This window comes from Rhinatrema bivittatum, chromosome 3 (assembly GCF_901001135.1).
Source record: "Rhinatrema bivittatum chromosome 3, aRhiBiv1.1, whole genome shotgun sequence".
Classification (NCBI taxonomy): Eukaryota; Metazoa; Chordata; class Amphibia; order Gymnophiona; family Rhinatrematidae; genus Rhinatrema; species Rhinatrema bivittatum.
Window position 1 is genome coordinate 426032672 of NC_042617.1, and position 20893 is coordinate 426053564.

At 41.0% G+C, this 20893-nt stretch overlaps 1 protein-coding gene across 3 annotated transcripts in view; it reads right to left on the reverse strand.

The window, feature by feature from the left end:
* The window catches only part of ARHGEF10 (Rho guanine nucleotide exchange factor 10), a 370273-nt gene that overhangs the window by 48608 nt on the left and 300772 nt on the right, over positions 1 to 20893 (reverse strand). For all 3 annotated transcript variants that reach the window (XM_029595755.1, XM_029595756.1, XM_029595757.1), the window contains exon 26: positions 10340 to 10482. In XM_029595755.1, coding sequence (XP_029451615.1) covers positions 10340 to 10482 — 143 coding nt within the window. The remainder of the gene's footprint in view (positions 1 to 10339; positions 10483 to 20893) is intronic.

The following is a 20893-nucleotide window of genomic DNA, read 5'->3' on the forward strand; positions in this document are numbered from 1 at the left end:
TCCTTCGTTTTCTTCCTTGTGGCCCTCCAACGCCTTCCCTCCAAGATGCAAAATATATCAATGTAAACTCTCTTCCGAATCTTCCTGCAAAGTGATCTGGGTACACCCTCTCACAGTTTGGATAGGGTGTTGAGTGCCAGGGATCTCTGGATGCTTCACCTGCTCCTGAGGGCTATTATCATCCGTGAGGTCTGAGTCAGATGTCGCTGAGATAACCATGCCACCGTGTGTTGTCCCCCCTTTCTACAGCTTTGACCTGCCACGTGTTCTCCCCCCATGGCCGACCGATTAATCCCCTTGTTGCTGCTGCCAGTTTTACCGCATTGCAAATCTGCTGCCAGTCCCCAATAGAGCTGTCTTTCTTGGGTGCCACACTGCTGTTTCACTTTTTTTTATAAAGGGGCCTTCCTCAGACGCAAAAGCTGGCCGGGAACAAAGAGGCTGGATGCACTTTGTTGCAGCCCTTTAAATGGTCAACATCATCAGCCAGGACCGCTTCTCCCCCCCCCCCCCCCCCTCGCCCGGCTGTGTTGCATCAAGCTGGGCCGAAGAACATAAGAACATGCCACACTGGGTCAGACCAAAGGTCCATCAAGCCCAGCATCCTGTTTCCAACATGTCCAATCCAGGCCATAAGAACCTGGCAAGTACCCAAAGTACCTGAGTAACATCAAGCTAGGTTGAGAGAACATTGCACAAATCTCATCTTTGAGTGAGTCTCCTCACTTCGAAGGTCATCAAAGCACCTGGCAAGTACCCAAAGTACCTGGGTAACATCAAGCTAGGTTGAGAGAACATTGCACAAATCTCATCTTTGAGTGAGTTTCCTCACTCTGAAGGTCATCAAATCTTCACAAGAGAGCACTGTTCTGTTCGTACGTCTCACTTTGAAATGTCAAAGTTGCCCCTAACCCCTACACTAATACCTAAACCTCGCCTCGAGTTACTAGGTGGGCCTCCCATAGAGATGAAAATACCTGTCTAGTGTGAGGGTATCATGGCTAGGCTCTCTCTCTCTTGCTCTCACTCTCTCATAGTAAACATGGTCCCCCCAGTGGTTGTAGGTAGGAAATACCACAATTCCAGCACTTATCTCAAAGTGCAAAAAAGTTATCACAATTTGCGGTAACTTAGCGATTCGCATAGGTATTAACGCAAATTGCGATAAACTGCCTATTACCATAAAACACACCCCTTTTTCTATTGCATGCGATATTTAGTGCATTTTGATAAATCCAGGCCTATGTTTGTTATTTCATTGCATTAAATTACATTTTTATTTTACACAGATAATAAAGATAATCACTTACTTAAAACTGATGTCAAAAAAGAAGTATAGACTTCAGCCAGGAACTCATGCCAGAAGGTTCATGGCAGCCACCTTACAACCCTTTAGAAACAACTCTTTATGGAGTAACACACTCTTCTCTGTAACTCTGTCATTAATGTTGTCATGGTCAATCCAGGGAAGAATGTCTTCTACCACAGCCATTAATAGAAAAGCTTCCAACTGTATTGCATTCAGAGTATTTCTATTTCTTTTTTTTTTTAACTAACTTTAAGGTTAAAATGCTACTTTCAACCTTAAAGTTACAACTTGGTGATATTTGTAAGCTAACACAACCACATTGTATGCTTCATCAAATAAGCTATAGCATGGAGGAACATGGTAGATACATATAGCATAGTTTTTTTTATTTATAGGTGGGCAACTGTGGTTGGCACACAACTAAACCTTTTATGGTGTAGTTATTCGGCGCGAAAGCCGGCAGCGATCGATGCCGGCTATTGCAGGACCGCCCCCCATTACCGCCGGATTCTCTAAGGTCTGAGACCTTAGAGAATCCAGGCCTTAGTTTATGCAATGCTGCCTTCATCTCTTTTAAATTTAAAGGGGACTGGCAGACCAGCTCTCTCTGTAAGGCTATTTTTTTTTTCCAAATCATGTTTTCAAACATTCTTTGTCTCTAAAATCCTGATGTTATTGCTCATTTTAAAGTCATCAAATGTATGAGCAATTTGATCCAATATGAGTTCTCCAGGCCAGTTTTTTTTTTCTTTTTCATTTTTGATATCTTTTCTCTGGAAATGATGGGGATAACAATATCCTCTGGATTTTATTTCTTAAGTTTGTTTCTTGCCCAATCAATGAATCTTGTGCCTGTAAATTTTCATTCTTTATCTCTTTGTGTTGACTCTAATTCAGTAATGGGCTTGTAGTAGATTTATCCCACTTGAATGGAGATTTTTGAAAAGGTATTGTTACTTTGAAAATTTATAATAGTTTTATATTTAAAGTGTATTTTTCTGACTTCTTGCTTGCAATCAGACTATGGTTTTGGTGTTTTCTGACTCTTAAGCCCTGATCAGTGATACGGTCACATGAGCAAATATGGAGCTTTGTTGGTTTTGAAAAATAATTATGCATTTTTGGTCCACCACTATGTTTCACTGATCGGTTATAGTTGACTATGACTCGTTTGCTGACTAATTTTATCCCAAACATCCATCCTTTACCGAGAGTCTCTGAAAAATATATGATTCTATTCATCAAAGGAAAAAATGAAATGGTGGTAAACAAAAGATCAGGCTCCATGTCAAATGACTAGGTTTAGAATATGTTTAATGCGATGGCAGCATTTCATTGGCTACTTGAATATGATAGGTTTCCTCCCATTTGTTGAAATTACTGCAGTTTCCTTTAAGCAGTGGTGGCTACAGCTAAAGTTTGCAGAATATGCGGAAAAATTGAAGAAGGATTCCCTAATGCAGACATTTGTCGACATATGGCTTGCATAAGACGAAGTTCCCAGCAGTGTTTTTTGAATGCATACTCCTTGAGGCCATGGGATTATAAAAAGACTGACCTCCAGTTCTGCTTTGATAAGTGTTATTATTTTACACTTAGATTGTACCTTAGCATAACATAGTTTTCAAAAATGTTTAGACTTTAGACCTATGATTACATATGAAGAAATGACCTCATACCCATTATACTATATGATAGTTCTTAAATTATGATATATCCTTCATTATCTATGTACTGAGCTACTTTTGCTTGCCATGTGACATCAAACATTAATTTGCCTTGGTGACACTCTTCACAGTCAAGCCGAGAATGCACTGTATGGTGCCTGCTTATTTGCTGTTCCATGTGTTGCATTAGCAGTAGGGATGTGCAGAGGAGCCGCATACATTTCATACGGCATTCGTATTCGTCGGGGCCAGATATGTTGTATCCGTTCAAAGGGGCCCCCCGATCCATTGATACATGCCATTCTTATTCGTTTCCCTTTTAATTTAATTAAATACAACCCCCTACCCTCCTGACCCCCCCCCCCACAAGACTGCCTAAATTCCCTGGTGGTCTAGCGGGGGTCCCGGAGCGTCTCCTGCCCTCCCTCCGTCGGCTGCCGGCGCCATCTTGTGCTCCTACCATGTGACAGGGGCCAACCAATGGCAGTGGTAGCCCCTGTGACATAGTAAGGGCAAAGGCTATCGGTGCCATTTTGAATACTGGCAGCTGACGGTCTGAGTGCATGAGGTCGCTCCCGGATCTCCGCTGGAACACCAGGGACTTTTGGCAAGTCTTGTGGGGGTCAGGAGGGTCCCCCAAGACTTTCCAAAAGTCCCTGGTGGTCCAGCAGGGGTCTGGGAGCGATCTCCTGCACTCGGGCTGTCGGCTGCCAGTAATCAAAATGGCACCGATAGCCTCTGCCCTCACTATGTCATGACCGTCGGCCCCTGTGACATAGTGAGGGCAAAGGCTATCAGCGCCATTTTGAATACTGGCAGCCGAAGGCCCGAGTGCACGAGATTGCTCCTGGACCCCCGCTGGACTTTTGGCAAGTCTTGTGGGGGTCAGAAGGGTCCTCCAAGACTTGCCAAAAGTCCCTGGTGGTCCAGCGGGGGTCCTGGAGCGATCTCCTGCACTCGGGCCGTCAGTTGCCAGTAATCAAAATGGCACCGATAGCCTCTGCCCTTACTATGTCACAGGGGCTACCGCTGCCATTGATCGGCCCCTGTCACATGGTAAGAGCATAAGATGGTGCTGGCAGCCAATGGAGGGAGGGCAGGAGACGCTCCGAGACCCCCGCTAGACCACCAGGGAATTTAGGCAGTCTTGGGGGGTCGGACAGGAGGGTGGGGGGTTGTTTAAAATTGCCATTTCGACTGCCGAATGATTCAGCCGCGATTCATTGTATTCGTGGGAAATCGCGATACGTTTCGCAATGCAACGAATACGGCCATATACATTGTGGATTCGCGATACGTTGCAAAAAATGCACACCCCTAATTAGCAGTGTACATCAAGAAATAAGGGTTAAAAAAAAATTATTTCCAGGGGAATTTGTGCAGTTATTTTGAAAATCAGTAACAAACTGCTGTTGATAAGATCATCATAAATCAGATAGTTGCTTTTACTGTCCCTAAGAAGTGCCTTAAAACTTAAATAGAACTCTAGGGATATTACTAGTTGCCGTTATAATACTGGAAAAATACTGTTACACAAATGAGAATGACAAAATCTTTTTTTTGGCAGATGCTGGAGATACTGTTCCCCACAGATTGTAAATTTCTTTTAACTTCATGCCATTCTAGAGAATCCTTCAATGAAGGGGAGCTAACACCATTCAAAACCTTGAAAGCCAGAACTAAGTTCTTGAATTTACATCGGTCCACTATATGCAACCAATGGAGTTGAAACAGAGATTTAGCAGATGTTCTCCTAGATTTCGCCAAAACCATGCAAGCAGCTATATTTTCGACCAGTTGTAACTGGCAAATCAACTTTCCCTGATTGCCCAAATAAATTGCGTTACAGTAATCTAACTATCGGGCCGATACAGTAAAGTCCGCGGGAGAGCGGACGAACGCCCACTCTCCCAGCGCACGCACCGGCCCTTCGCCGATGCACGCGATTCTCTATTTAAATTAGGTGACGCGGTAGATCCAGGTAAAAGGAGGGGCTAGGGACACTAGCGTGTCCCTAGCCCCTCCTTTTTGACAGGAGTGGCGGCTGTCAGCGGGTTTGACAGCAGACGCTCAATTTTGCCGGCGTTGGTTCTCGAGCCCGCTGACAGCCATGGGCTCGGAAACCGGACGCCGGCAAAATTGAGCATCCGGTTTTCGGCCCGACAGCCGCGGGCTGAATTCAAATTTTTTTTAACTTTTTATTACTTTTCGGGACCTCCGACTTAATATCGCTATGATATTAAGTCGGAGGGTGCACAGAAAAGCAGTTTTTACTGCTTTTCTGTGCACTTTCCCAGTGCCGGAAGAAATTAGCGCCGACCTTTGGGTCGGCGCTAATTTCTGAAAGTAAAATGTGCGGCCTGGCTGCACATTTTACTTTCTGTATCCCGTGCACATACCTAATAGGGCCATCAACATGCATTTTAGGTGCCGCGGGTTGGACGCGCGTTTTCCTCCCCTTACTGAATAAGGGGTAAGGGAAAACGCGCGTCCAAGAGCAGGCTAACAGTGCACTCCATCGGAGCACACTGTACTGTATCAGCCTGTATGAAAGGATCAATGCATAGGTCACAGCTTTTAATGCTTACATCATCAATTGGTAAACCAGGACTCAACTGGTTTACCAATTTCAATTTGAAATAGGCATTACATACTACCTGTGCAATTTGTTTGTCCAAAGTAAATTGAGCATCTAACACTACCTCAAGAGATTTCACCTGATCTTTAGGGGTCAACCTCATTCCCTCCAAATTAGGTAAAATAGGGATATCACCAGAACCTACTTTCAGTACCTCTGTTTTTTCCAAGTTAATAACCAACTTGTTAATATGAAACCAATATGCCACTGCTTGTAAATACAAATTACATCTTAAAACAACTTCCTTAGCATTTTTTCCTAGATGTGCCATAATCTGCACATCATCTCCATAAATAAAAGGAATAAAACCAAATGATTGAATCAACCTATTTAAAGGAATTAAAAATAAATTAAAAAGTGGTGACAAAGCAGAGCCCTGTGGGGCTCCTGATTTCAACTCAAACAAATGAGATAGTGAATTCTGAAAAATCACAGATTGTTCTCGATCCTGTAGAAAGTTAGTCAACCATTTGAAAACTTGTCCACCAATCCCAAGAAACTTACATCAATGTAATAAGATAGAATGATTCACTAGGTCAAAGGCACTGGATGGGTCAATCAAAACTAATAAAGCAGATTCTCTTCTATCCAAATGTGGTAGTATCTTCTCAGTCAAAGAAATCATCACAGTCTCTGTGCTGCATCCTTTAACTAAAGCCCTCTTGGGTTATATCCAACATGTCCTTATTTGCCAAGTAATCAAACAGTTGATTAAATACCAATTTCTCCAATAATTTTGCCACAAAAGATAAATTAGACACTGGTCTATGATTCTTACATTCTCTAGAATCCAAATTTTCCTTTTTTAATAAGGGAACAATCACTGCCTTCTTCAGAAGAGATGGTACTTCACTTGAACTCAAAGAGGCATTAATAAAAATCAATAACCACTCCAAAACGTTATCCTTAAAAAAACTAGCTGGATAAAGATCCAGCAAACAATTAGATGGTTTACTCTTACTTAACAACGGTTTCATCTCAAATACGGAAATTTCATCAAAAGTATCCAAGCCTTCTCCTATAATCTTTTCAAAGGAACCTATCAAAGATGAACCATTTTCCCTCAATGAAGCTATATTTAAATTGCCAGCCATCACAATTTCTTCTCAGTTTCTACCCACCAAGCCTTCCTGGCGCAAGGCCACCTTATTTTGAAAATAGATAACGAACTGTTCACTGTTGAGAAGATGATCATAAATCAGATGGTCATTTTACTGTCCCTAAGAAGTGCCTTAACACTTAAATAGAACTCTAGGGATATTACTAGCCGCCGTTATAATAACAGAAAAATACTGTTTTTTTCATCAATACTATTCTTTTGAAATAGTCTGTATTTTCTTTATGATATAAGTCTCAATTTTTCTGTGTACCAGATTTTTTTCCACTGCTTTCCAAATGGCGGCAACCTCTCTTTAAAACAGCTAACTCCTCAGAATAACAAGGGTATCTTCCTCTCTTATCACTAGATCTCTTAGGGCTATTTACTGTTAACTCATTTATCCCCCTCCCTTTTTTTTTTTTAACAACTGATACCATCTTTCAATCAAACTTTTAACAGACTATATTCTTAGATTTTGTTACTAGAAATATTTAGTATATAAAACAAATAAGAATAAAGGATTACTCAATCAGTCACCTTTCATAAAGCTGGAAAATGTCAAAAAAGCTAGTAGCAATTAAGACACTGCCTCTTATTTATTTATTTAAAGACTTTTATATACCGGTATTAGTGGGGACATCATACCGGTTTACATTTGAAAAGCAGAAGGAAATTACATGTTAACAGGGAGTTACGACTGGGAGGGGGAGTCACACAAGTGCAGAGTAGAAAAGTAACTTAACAAGTAAACAAAGGAGTCCTTAACAGCAAGGAACAAGGGAGTCCTTAATATAAGGAAAGGATAGGATTGCCTCTGCGGGGGTTAAAAAGTGCAATCATTATAGAGGGGTGAAAGGGACAAGGAATGAAGAGTTAGACCTATGCGGGGGCGTGATGAAGCTAAAGGTGGCACTTTTTTCACATTGAGAGATTTTATGAAAAGGATTTTTTTTCTAACATCTATTACAGATGTCATTCCCTTTTCTCAGGCTTAGATACTATAGCAACGTCAGAGATACAGAATGTATTTTGGATGCCACTAAAAGTCTCTCCTACAGCAGAGGCAGACATGCTCTGCCACTGTTTCAGCAGCACATTTATAGTCAGTCTTTCTTTTCAGAGCTTGCCCTCTTGCACAGTCCAAGCTCAGCTGTAATTCCAGTCCACAATATCTGTGCCAAGCAGAGAAACAGGGTTTCTCCAGCACTGCAAGCTTTGCACAATGGCACACTGTTTGTAATGTTCAGTGGCAACATTTCTTGTCCTCATTTTGTAATGAGTTGAGCAATGCATCGCCAAACATGTGATTTGCTTTTGTGCATTTAGCTAAATAATGTGCTCAAAGCTGGCAAGAAACAGGGTTATTTTAACAGCCTTAAACCTGCATCACAGCAATGCAAAACAGAAATGATGAAATGCATGGGCAAAAAGGACTTCATAAGTAAATTCTTAAAAGGGACACCATGACCTCACTGTCCTTGAGCTGGAAATCAAGACTGTGTCAGCAATATCCTATTTATCTACTATAGTGATTGGACAATTACTACATTTTCCTTTCCTTAGAGCATGGAGAAGTCTGAATATAGAATATACAAAGAATATAATGCAAAAATATAATGCTAGTGACCGAGTACATTATCCCACCAACAGCTTTGGTGGCTCAAGTGCTGTAGTATAACTAGTACTTTCACATCCTAGTTCCCAAAGCAACAATAAAAATGTATGCACAACTGAGAATATAAGGTAGCATATGCATAAACAAAAGAATGCTCAGTAGTTGACATCTTATTTTTTCTTTGAAGAGTAATGGGTTAGACCCAGTACTAGGTCAGAGCACGCCAGTAACTGAGTTGCGGCCTTGTTTCCATCCCTGCACCTCTGTGAAGCTGTTCGGCCACAGGAAACAATCTGGCCCTGCGCCATGCCCAGTCCTAGTCCATGTTACATTGTCTGACAGCTTCACCGATTCCCCTCTCTTCCCAGAGTTCCCTGTTCCTAGCAAAAATGGATGTGAACTGGAAAAGACAGTTCTTAAGCTCTGCAGAGCTCCAGTGCAGTATCTGTGCTCCAGCACTGCTCTCCAAGAACTCTAAATCAGCCACATACAGAATAATCCCTGATCACAAAAATCAGTAACACAGACAAAAATATAGGCTGCTCTAGAAACAGAACTTCACTTGATACGAACCGGTAAAAATGAGTAATTATTGCCCTTCACCATTTTATGAAAATTTAAGTTAGAAGATATTATTTGGGTTACGCAGAAAGGGATTGATTTTAAAAGGTGCGTATATGGACGTGCCGATTTTATAACATGCGTGCATTGGCGCGCTCATGTTATAAAATACAGTTCCCGTGCACACGTGTGCCGGGTGGGGGGGGGGGGGAGGAATTTTAGAAAAAGATGCATGGCGACACGATCAGGCCTAGATCAGTTCCCTAACCCTACCCTTCCTATCTTTTCCTCTCTCCTTCCTGACCCCTAAACCTACCCTAGCTATCCCACCATTTTTTAGTTTTATACCTACTGCTCCTCTGGAGCAGAAGTAAACTCCGTGCGCTGGCCGGCTGCTGGCACGCGCTTTCCCAGGACAGCTTCTAATGGCGTCTAATAGCACTGTCGTGGCCCGCACCCCCGCCCCTTTCTTCAGACCCGGCACTTGTGCACGTATCGGGGGTTATGCGCGTGACCTGGCCTTTTCGAAAATGAGTACGGCGCATGCACAGGGCCCGGCAACGCGCGTAACCCCTTTTAAAATTTGGGCTAAAGTGTTTTTCATCCACTTAATATTGAGAAAAACTAGTTGGAAAATCATTGATGTATACCTTGATTTATCTTCTGTTGCCAAGACCATGACACACTCAATTGTCTAATTTTCCTGCTTCAATAGCTTTTACTCACCCTTTCCCACAGTAAGCTATCTGCTAACCTGATGAACTTTCAGGAGATAGAAGGAACTGTAAAAGTTACCTGTTTTTTTGTGTAGGTCACTCAATTTGTCCTGGACATTTCGCATGAGGGGCCAGCATGACCCATAAGGAGATACAGGATGAATATTTGAGCTGCTAAGCTGGTATATTTTGGGGGTTTCTGTTTTTATGTTCTAAGATTGTTTTATGCATTTATGATGTAATATTGTTTAAATCAGAAAAGCAGTTTATAAAATTTCTGAAAAAAAAACCCCAAACCTAAAGTAGCCCCCTAGGCCAGCAAGCTGCAATAAATCCTGCCCCCTCCCCATGGGCTTTCACCTACTTACCCTGATGCAGATTTGAGAAGTTTAACAGGTGGGGGGGGTGGTTAAGACAAGAACATCAACACATAATTTACTAAAAATGGAATCTTATAACCCAATATGCAGCTGGAAAAAATATGTTTTGAATTGCAAATGTGAATGTAAACTGTAACTGTGCGTTTTGAATTTCGATAAATGTATTCTCTTTCATATGAACATTTTAAACTTCCATAACTTAATTATTCAATTATTTATATATGTTGAAACTTTATATTGCCAATATTATCTCTGTAAACTATATATCTTAATATGCTGTGACATACTTTGAACTCTCTCATTTGAAAAACATGAAAGAGAGAAAGAAAGGATGAGGAAGAGGATGATGTTTACCTCAACAGTGCATGTTTCTGTACCAATTATAAATATCTGACCACCAGAAGCAGCCCAAATAGTATTCTCCATCACCAGTAGACTTCGGACAGGAAGAACCCCTAATTTTATCAGCACTGGGGACTCGGAGTTCCAGAATCCATCTTTATAAAAGAAAAGAAAAAGTTATTTATAAAGCCCCATACCTTATGATTACAAGACTGGGTCAATCAGTAGTGTCTCAACCACATCCATGTGATTACACTTATTGAGCTAAGGAAAAGCTACAACTAGAAAGCTTCACATACACTGGAATACTCATGTTCAGATGTAATCATTCAGCTTCCATCACAGTGTACTTGTAGAGTTGTGTTGTACTAATCAGGGCAACAAGACTAGAATGCAACATGATACTGGTTAAAAATACTAAAACTGGATACGAAACATATATTTGCAAGGGCTGCCACATTCCTGATGTACCCCCAGTCCAATACAGAATATATTTAAAAAATAAGTCATTTTCAGGTACATTTTCAGTACTGCACCTAACTGCAAAACTACATTTGTATTTTTAGACATGCACCGAACAATCCAATTTTCAAAACACGAGATACACATTGCACAAATTGTGTTTTTATATCAGGTTGTTATGCATCTGAACATTTGCACAAAACTTTGCTCGTTTCAAAACGAAGGTGTTAGTTATGCATGGTAGAGGTATGCTGGTTACATCAGTACTTTCTGAAAATTAAAGTTCTGTGCACAGATTTGTAACAGATTCCCTCCCCTAACAACTCTCTTTATGTGACCAAATTTCTGTGCATTCTGAACTTGAGTGTTTAGAAATCCACTTACAAGCATGTAATTGATAATTCCTCATTTTACATATGCAATTTCCAACTAAGCCTTTAAAAATTTACAACTTGATAGATGCTGAACAAAACAAAAAAAAGCACTGTTCTCTGATACTCAAAATAAAAATAAAAAGGAGGAGCATACAGAAAATTCATTTGCATTTTATAACTTGTCTGGTAAGATGCTGCAGGCATACTCCTGAGTTTATCACACACACCAGATTTTTCCATGACAGTTAGGAACTGTCTAATCCAGAGCTTTCCAAACTTTTCATGTTGGTGACACACTTTTTAGACAAACATAATTTCGTGACACGGTAATTCAGTCTACTAGCAAACCAGAGATTAAAGGTTAAACAAATGAAATGTATTTGGACAATTTATGTATGTTTCCTTAAATATATACATAATAAAATGTTTCACAACACAACCTATCTTGTGAAAACCTTTCATTCCAAGATTAATGTTATTGTTATAATTTATGAGTAAAAATAATAAAAAAAAGTTTTTTTGTTATTCAATTTACCTCTTTAATGAGATATATGAGCTTAATGGGATGAACACAGCTTTTGAATATTTGGTGTTAATAAAAAAGTCCAAAGGGTCTTCTGCGTAATTTTAAAATGCTGGCCAGTTTCACACTATGTAATTATTTGATAGCCTCATTCAACTAATTCTATATGGCTATGAGAGTGAAGTCTGGAATTTATAGGAAGGGACAGAATGTCAATATAAATCCTGCACCTCCAGTTCTGTAACTCTGTGCATCCACTGAAATTCCCCCAAACAATGGAGCTTGGATGTTTCCCTTACAGCTCATCATACTAAAAGATATTTTCAAATTCTGGTGTCACCTCACAGTAACAGCAGCACAAACATCTTCCACTGTCAGGCACATTGTGAACTAACATAAAACCCCGCAAAAAAGACACTCAAAATCTATACTGCAATCCCATTGTAACGTAACAGTAATAACACCAAGGACTCAAACAATAATAACCCTACCTGTGAAAAAGCAAGGGTAAATATTACACTGGGTCCTAGAATACCAATATACCACCTACTGAGAAAACAAAACAAACCAGATTGCTATATATCCATATGCTAGCAGAATCTCTCATCATGGTCACACACACAGAGCAGAGACAGACCCTCACCAAATACATAATACAAAATAAAGGAGCTCAAATTAGACAAAAACTGAAATGGAAACCCCAAGAAGGCAGACTCTGTGTATTAACAATGGAAAAACAGAACCACCATTCCTCATAAAACAAATAAAATCAAGAAACATAAAGCATCAGTTATAATAGTAAAACCATACTAATAAAAGAATATTTTAAAACTACTGATAAATAGAATTTCTATTAATTAAAATCATATACATTTTTACAATTTCCCAAACACCAATAAAATATTTCAAAACAGAACATAGATCAAATAACACCCAATAATTAAAACTAATAAGGATTTTAAAAAGCCCCTGCTATCCATACGTGGGAGCTCTTGATTTCCAGGCACCCTGATATTGTCAAGGATTAGGAGGTTATCCTCTCTCTCTCACACATACTCACATGTCCATTCTCTCTCACAAATACACTGTCACATACATACACATTCATGCTCTTATACCCACCATAACCTCTTGCTCTCACAGACACTGACAGGCTCTAAGACACTCTCTCCCCCTCACACACACCCCACACAAACTCTTACTCCCCTGGATTTTCTCATACACTCATGCTCTCACTCTCTCTGGCTCCCTCACATACACACACACCCAGGCAAGTTCCCAATCATTCTCACACACTGAAACTGACCCCCAGGCAGGCTCCCATTCATTTTCACACCACTCCCTCACCATTCCCCAGGCATGCACACATTCATTCTCACACACACACATACACCACACACAGGCAGGCACCTATTCTCACACATACAAACCCCAGGAAGACACCCATTCATTCTCATACACAGACACACCCTCAGGCAGGCACCCATGCATTCACACACATACACCCCCAGGCAGACTCACATTCATACACACGCACACACTAAAGGCAGACCCCCTCTCTTTCTTTTGCCAGCAATCTTGGAACCTCACTCATTCCTCTGCTGCCACTGTCACTGATGCCGCATGGCTATTGGGGAGGCGCTGATTGCTGCTACTGGCACTGAAGCCCATTCTGCTGCCTCCTCTGTGCAGGCCCCGTGGGTTTCCACTTCCTCCATGTTGATCTCGTACATTGTGAGATCCGCATAGAGAAAGTGCTACTCTTGCACATTACCAAAGATTACATGTGCCAATCAGTAAAAAATATTTTTTTTTTTTTATCTTTGCTGTCTGATCTTAGTTTTCTAATCGGTTGGTCACAGGCTTTTTTGTTCCACCTCCTCTTTCTTATTTTTTTGCCAATTCCTTTTATATTGTCTTTTTTTCTATTTCTTTTCTCTCCATCTGTCTTCTTCCCTCAAACATTCAGTCAGGTTCTCATTCTCACATGCTTTCTCTCTCTCACACACACATACAGGCTTCTCACTCTCACATGCTCTCATACAATCATTCATACACAGTCTCTCACTGGCACATGCTGTCTGACTCTCACACACCCAGGCTCTCTCTCTCTCCCACATGCTGTCTTGCTCAAGCACAGGCTCTCACTGTCATATGCTCTCTCTCATACAATCATTCATACACAAAGGCTCTCACATACTGTCTCTGCAAACATTCAGGTCCTCACTCCCACACACAATCTCTCAACTTATCTCATATACGCACAGACACACAATCTCTCAACTCATTTCATACACGCACACAATCTCTCAACTCATCTCATACACACACTCTACGGGCCCTCAGCCTCTCTCTTACATCTGGGCCTCCTCTTCACGGGTCGCTGCAGGATGGGCTCTGCAGCGGCCCTGATCTTCTCGGGCCGATCCGCGGAGGGAACCTGCTACCGGGCCTCCTCCTCTTCTCAGCCCACTGCAACAACGCTGCTCCTCTTCTGCATGCGGCTGATGCTCCTCCTCCTTCCGGCTCCGGCAACATTTTTCTTCCGGGGCCGCATGGGCAGGAAGGAGGAGGTGCACCTGCACATTTAGACGCGACCTTGTTCTTCGGGCTGTGATGACGTGAGCTCCACCACGGCCCTGCCGATCTTCCTGCTGTGTGTCTCCGGCACAGCACAGCGATGCTTAACTACTCAGCCGCCAGTGGATGAGGTCCACCGGCGGCCGCATTGGCTCCCTCTGACCTCTCCTCAGTATACCACATCACGTGCACCTGGCTTGCGCAACACACCGGCACAGTGCAGGCGACACACTAAAGTGTCGCGACACACACTTTGGAAAGCTCTGGTCTAATCGATACAGATTAGACTTTATTTACAGAAGGTAATTAGAAGTTCACCAAAGTGAATCCACCAACAACTGCCTGATGTTGCTATAAATAGATCATCTGCATCCAGTAACTCCACTATCTACATGTTTCAAAGCCTATAGTAATTCAGGAGGTGTAAAAGCTTTTGAACCAATAAGGAGTGAATGGAGGAGTAGCCTAGTGATTAGAGCAGTGGGCTATGAACCAGGAGACCATTGTTTTGAGTCCTGCTGTTGCTCCTTGGGACCTTGGGCAAGTCACTTTACCCTCTGATCCCTCCAGTACAAAATTAGATTGTAAGCCATCTGGGAATAGGTAACTACCTACAGTACCTGAATGTAATCCACTTTGAAGTGCTGTGAAAAGTGGAATATAAATCTAAATTTAAAAAAAAGGAGACAATAGGAGGAGAGCTTGCTCAAACATCCTCCCAGAGAAGGAACAAATGCATAAAAGAGCAATAGATGCTAAACTAAGAGAAACATAAGTTAAGGTCTTACACAGTTTATTTATTTATCAGTTTATAGGGTTTTATATGAAAATTCAAAATCTAATGTTTGTCTTAAATGTAAAGCTTAGAAAGGTTAATATATACCCTCTCTCCTACTATATTTCTGGCTGAGCATAATTGGAAAAAGTGACCCCCAGGTTAGTTCCTTAATTCTGCTAGACTAAAGGAATTTTGATATTGGCTCCAACACACAAACAATGTTGGAATACTAGCTTGCAAGAAGAGTATCTTGTTAAAGTGGATAAATAAAGATATTCCAAATACATTTTGTATCATTTTCCTTTCTCAGAATAAAATGTATATATATAAAAAAAAAACAGTTCTCGTAAAGGAATATAATGCTCTGAAAAATGTTCTGGATACGTAGAAAAACTTCTTGAATTCACCGACAGCCCAAAAGAAATGATTCATAATCTATGGCATATCAGGAGGGAACTCAAGATGACATTTTATTAATGGAACCAGAACTGAATATGATATTTCTGATTCACCAATGCATGTGTGTATGAGTGCATGAATGATTATAGGGATTAAAAGAAACATTAAAGAAATAGATTATGAAAATAGACATTATGCAATGTTTTCTTGATCTAATTCAATAACTATCCCCATCATTCAACCCAAAAAGTAACTAAGGCATGCATTATCAAAACGGGGTGTGTTTAGGCAAGTTATGGCAGCAACTAACCACTTTGCATAGTGTGATAAACTTAGAATGCCCTGTGATGAGAAAGAGACTATCTAAGTATTTATATCTCTACAGGAGGGCTCCCTGATAGGTCAAGGTGAAGTGTTAATGGTGCTTTAGGGTTTACGGGCCAGTTTTTCATGTAGAATGAAACGAACAGCACAGTACACCTTGGTGAAGATTTGACGTCATTTGAAGTGAGGAAAGTCTCACAAAGATGAAATTTCTACTATGTTCTCTCTCTCTCAAAATGGCCAAAACACAATTCCGTGAACTGCATTATGGACATATCACACAGCTTCCCACCCAAACTCCTGCACCTCTCAAAAATTGCATTCATGCCATGTGCTACTATACTTTTTGCATGCGTTAACGCCAGTAACGCATTTTAATGCATGATGCTATATGTTTGTTATATTACATTTGGTTATACTGGAATAACCTTTATTCATATTTTGCCATTAAAAAGTATGAGGTAGATTTTAAAAGCTGAGAGACAGAGCAAGAGCACCTCTTTATAAGGCTCAGTCTGATACTCTATATATGGACCATTGTAAGGGACATTTAGATTCAGGGTGAGTTTTCAGGAGGTGGATTAAGATTGGGGGGTGATGTTACAGACATATTCAGAGGTATTGATTGTAAAATTGATATCAGTAAAGAATTTTCAACCTTATAAGTGATGGAAATTCTAACACGAGGAGTTGATTTGTACACTGCAGTCTCTGCTAGCTGCATTGTACAAATTAACTCCTTTTCATCACTTATAAAGGTCAAAATTTCTTTACTGATGTCAATTTTACAATGTTTACAATCAGAATGTGTCTGTAACATCACCCCTCTAACCCCCAAGCCACCTCCTGAAAACTCACCCTTAATCTAAGTGCCCTCTTACCGTGGTCCATATATAGAGTATCAGACAGCCTTATAAAGAAGTTCTCTCTCCCTCCCACCAAGCACATAAGATATGTGCACAGAGCTGCCGACATAGATGCGTGAAGAACATTTTTAACCTATGCGAGAGTCCAAGCTATAGTTAGCAGCAAGTGGCAGACAAGGGTAACAGGAGTGCAGGCTGAGATCAATACCAGTAATCCATCCGGGGGTAGAGCTGTGGTATTAGGGTGAAGCAAGAGAGGTGAAGGCAGGCTTGGCAAGGCTTGAAGAGATGGAGACAGGCTGGACAAGGCTGAAGAGACGAAGGCAAAGTTGGCAAAGCTGAAAAGACGAAGGCGAGGTTGGCAAAGCTGAAAAGATAAAGGTGAGGCTGGCAAGGCTGAAAAGATGAAGACAGGCTGGACGAGGCTGAAGAGACGAAGGCAAGGATGAAGAGACGAAGGCAAGGCTGGCAAGACTAAAGAGACAACGTAGCAGCAACTCACACTCGGGCCGATTCAGTAAAGTCCGCGGGAGAGCAGGCGAACGCCCGCTCTCCCAGCGCGCGCACAGGCCACTCTCCTGTGCGCGCGATTCAGTATGCTAATTAGGCCCGGTGGAAAAATCAGGTAAAAGGAGACCTAGGGACACTAGCGCGTCCTTAGCGCCTCCTTTTGGACTGGAGCGGCGGCTGTCAGCGGGTTTGACAGCCGACGCTCAATTTTGCCAGCGTCAGTTCTCGAGCCCGCTGACAGCCAAGGGCTCAGAAACCGGATGCCGGCAAAATTGAGCGTCCGGTTTTCCACTGACAGCCGCGGGCCGACTTCAAAAATGTTTTTTTTTTTAACTTTTGGAAAGTTTCTGACCTCCGACTTAATATCGCCATGATATTAAGTCGGAGGGTGCCCGAAGAAATTAGCGCCTACCTTTGGGTAGGCGCTAATTTCTGAAAGCAAAATGTGTGGCTTGGCTGCACATTTTGTTTTCTGAATCGCGCGGGAATACCTAATAGGGCCATCAACATGCATTTGCATGTTGCGGGCACTATTAAGTTCGGGGGATTGGATGCGCGTTTTTGGCCCCTTACTGAATAAGGGGTAAGGGAAAACGTGCGTCCAATGGTGTGTTAACAGTGTGCTCAGTCGGGTAGTATCAGGAATATTATAGATATAAATGCTAGTGAGAGTCCCTTAATTAAAATCCACTCTTTAGTGAAGGGAATGGTATGATCCTGTCGAGCCCTGTTGGAGGGCTGTTTCATTTCCATAGGGGACAGCCTTGTTCTGGAGAGCTGTGGGAGCTATCTAAAGGACTGGGAGGGTGTTCAGAGATCCTGAAACCCCTACCATGCCATCTTTCCAGCAGAACCCTGATATGGGAACCATAAGCAGAAAGCATTTGAGCACCAGCATATCTGAAGTGCCAGTGAACATTCCCTGGTGGGATAAGAGAGACAGTCCGAGAGTTCTGATATGACGGTCAGACAGTACATGTGGGCTGGGGCACAAATGGGGTCTTTTCTTCAAAAGGATTTCCCCTGTGACCTTGAACTCTCAGTAAGAAGCCAGCATCTTAGTTCTGAGGAGCTGGAAGAGAGAGGAGGAGTTTATTTAGCAAGAACAGAAATAGGAACTATGCATAGGCTGTTTTTCTTTCTGTTGTAAATACTTGAAACTATTCCACCTAAAAAATTAATGCAAGCCACTGGAAGCACCAGCCATGTGCGTGGAGTACCTTTTCTTTTTTAGCCTCTCTGTGTTCCTCGCCATGAAAGGTCCACACCTGCTAGTGGGACAAGGGGTGGTGTCACCAGTGTGATGTCTCTGGACATTATCACCAAGGCATCAGAGCTTGACAACACTAAAAACCTATATATTTATTACTGAAACATAACACCTAAAATGATTAAAATGTATTTTCACTTCAGTTCGCACATATTTCCATTCTTTTGTGTGCTACAAATGATTTGTTGTATTGGTTAAATTGTGACATATTTGCTTGGAATGAGTCTGCTGTCTTGATCGTGCTTGGCATTCACTGATTGGCTAGTGTGCTGACACAGTGGATACCCCATCCACAGGAGATTACTGCTTCCTTATATAAGCTGATAAAAATGACAAAAAACCTTTACATGTGAATCACAGAATGCAAGAACACTGCACTTTCATGCTGTAAAACTAAGCTTTCATTAAGATTTCCATCCAATGGACCCACTTGACTTTTACTGTATATTGATGCAACCATTAAAAAATAACTTCCTATGGACAAGGCATTTCTTAGCAGTTATAGGCCTGGCTGCAGGAACTATAAAGAACTATTTCCATCAAGGATTATTTATTCATTTTTAATATCTCTTCCTGGTACCTTTAAATGAAGGCAGTTGACACAAACATTACAAAAAACATTATAGGTGATCAAACAATGTATTTCAAAAGAATTAATATCTTGGGCTCCAATTAATCACACTGCTCAATAAATTCAACAGTTTGTTTAACTTAAAACAATTTTAAAGGCAGGATGGTTTACTGAGCTATTATTTCACTTTTGCTACTCTAGCTTGCCTCAGTCAACAAAGACATATTTAGAAGCAATCAGCTGGTGGTAATAAGATTTGCCACACCGGGGCAATCCCAGTATTCTGTTTTCAACAGTGGCCAATCCAGGCCATAAGTACCCGGCAGGACAGGAATGAGGGACCTCTGGCTCTTCCCGTTAACTGATCCATTGCATCCATCCATAAAATGAAATCTAAAAGGACCCCTTTTGTCAGGGGAACTTTTTTCTGTATCTAGCGGGATTGTTTTGTTATCACAATATTTTGTTCTGAAGTAATTTCATGGATTGATAAAATTACAAAAGTAAAACTCCCTCAAGATCCCGCAACTTTACTCTTTCGGCATAATTTGCAAGTTCATGATTCTGATTCTAATGAGCACCCCACTCTGGTGGTTCATGTTAGTGGCCACACAGCATCTCATTGCTTTACACTTGAATTCCCCCACCAAACCTCTCATTTCTTTATAGTTTCAAAATGTAATGCATATTTACTCCATGGAGCTCCTGACACACTGGTTATTTACTCTTTCGGATAATAGAAAGACTAGGGGGCACTCCATGAAGTTAGCGTGTGGCACATTTAAAACTAATCGGAGAAGGTTCTTTTTCACTCAGCGCACAATAAAGCTCTGGAATTTGTTGCCAGAGGATGTGGTTAGTGCAGTTAGTATAGCTGTGTTTAAAAAAGGATTGGATAAGTTCTTGGAGGAGAAGTCCTTTACCTGCTATTAATTAAGTTGACTTAGAAAATAGCCACTGCTATTACTAGCAACAGTAACATGAAATAGAACATGGGATAGACTTAGTTTTTGGGTACTTGCCAGGTTCTTATGGCCTGGATTGGCCACTGTTGGAAACAGGATGCTGGGCTTGATGGACCCTTGGTCTGACCCAGTATGGCATGTTCTTATGTTCTTACTTATCCTGATGCCGCGAAGATTTGGAAACCATTTTTAGATTTTGCTGAGATGGAAAGCTTTGACCCATTCAAGGGGCGACAAATCTTTTTCTTTTACTGATGATTTTATTTATTTATTTATTTATTTGTGGTTTTTCTATACCGGCATTCGGAATAGGTATCACATCATGCCGGTTTACAATTAACAAAGGGGTGTCAAAAGAAGATACAATAAAAAACATTAAAAGGTGTTGAACTAAAAAACGTTGCAGTTACAATAAAACAGGGAAATACACAACTGAGAGCAGAAAAGGCGATAGGAAGTTTAACAGAGCGAACAAAATTTACAAAATTTTTGGTATTTGCTAAGTTATGGAGTTTTGCAGTGTTGTTGTTTTACCGTGTTAAGGTAAAGTCTGAGAGTCTGTTAATGGTGAGTTAAGGCTCTACTAATGGTTAGTTAAGGTTCAGTTGGGGTCTGGAATCTTGTGCTGGCATTCATCTTCACTGGTATCTCTGCTCATCTTATTCCTTTTTCTTTATTTGTAAAGAATTTTTAATATGACTGTGGGTGATCTACATGCAAAGCTTGATGTTCTCTCTTCTCTTGTTTCTGTTTTGTATTCTAATATGAGACACTGGGATATTATATCTGTTGCTAATTTTGACAATTATCTGCATGACAGATGTTTATTCTCAGTACTTTTTGGTTTATTTGATCTTTGTAATCCATGCCCAACACGAGTTATTTGTTGGTTTTGTGTTTCTTGTTCTCATAAAATGTTCAATAAAAAACTTTAAAAAAAGAAA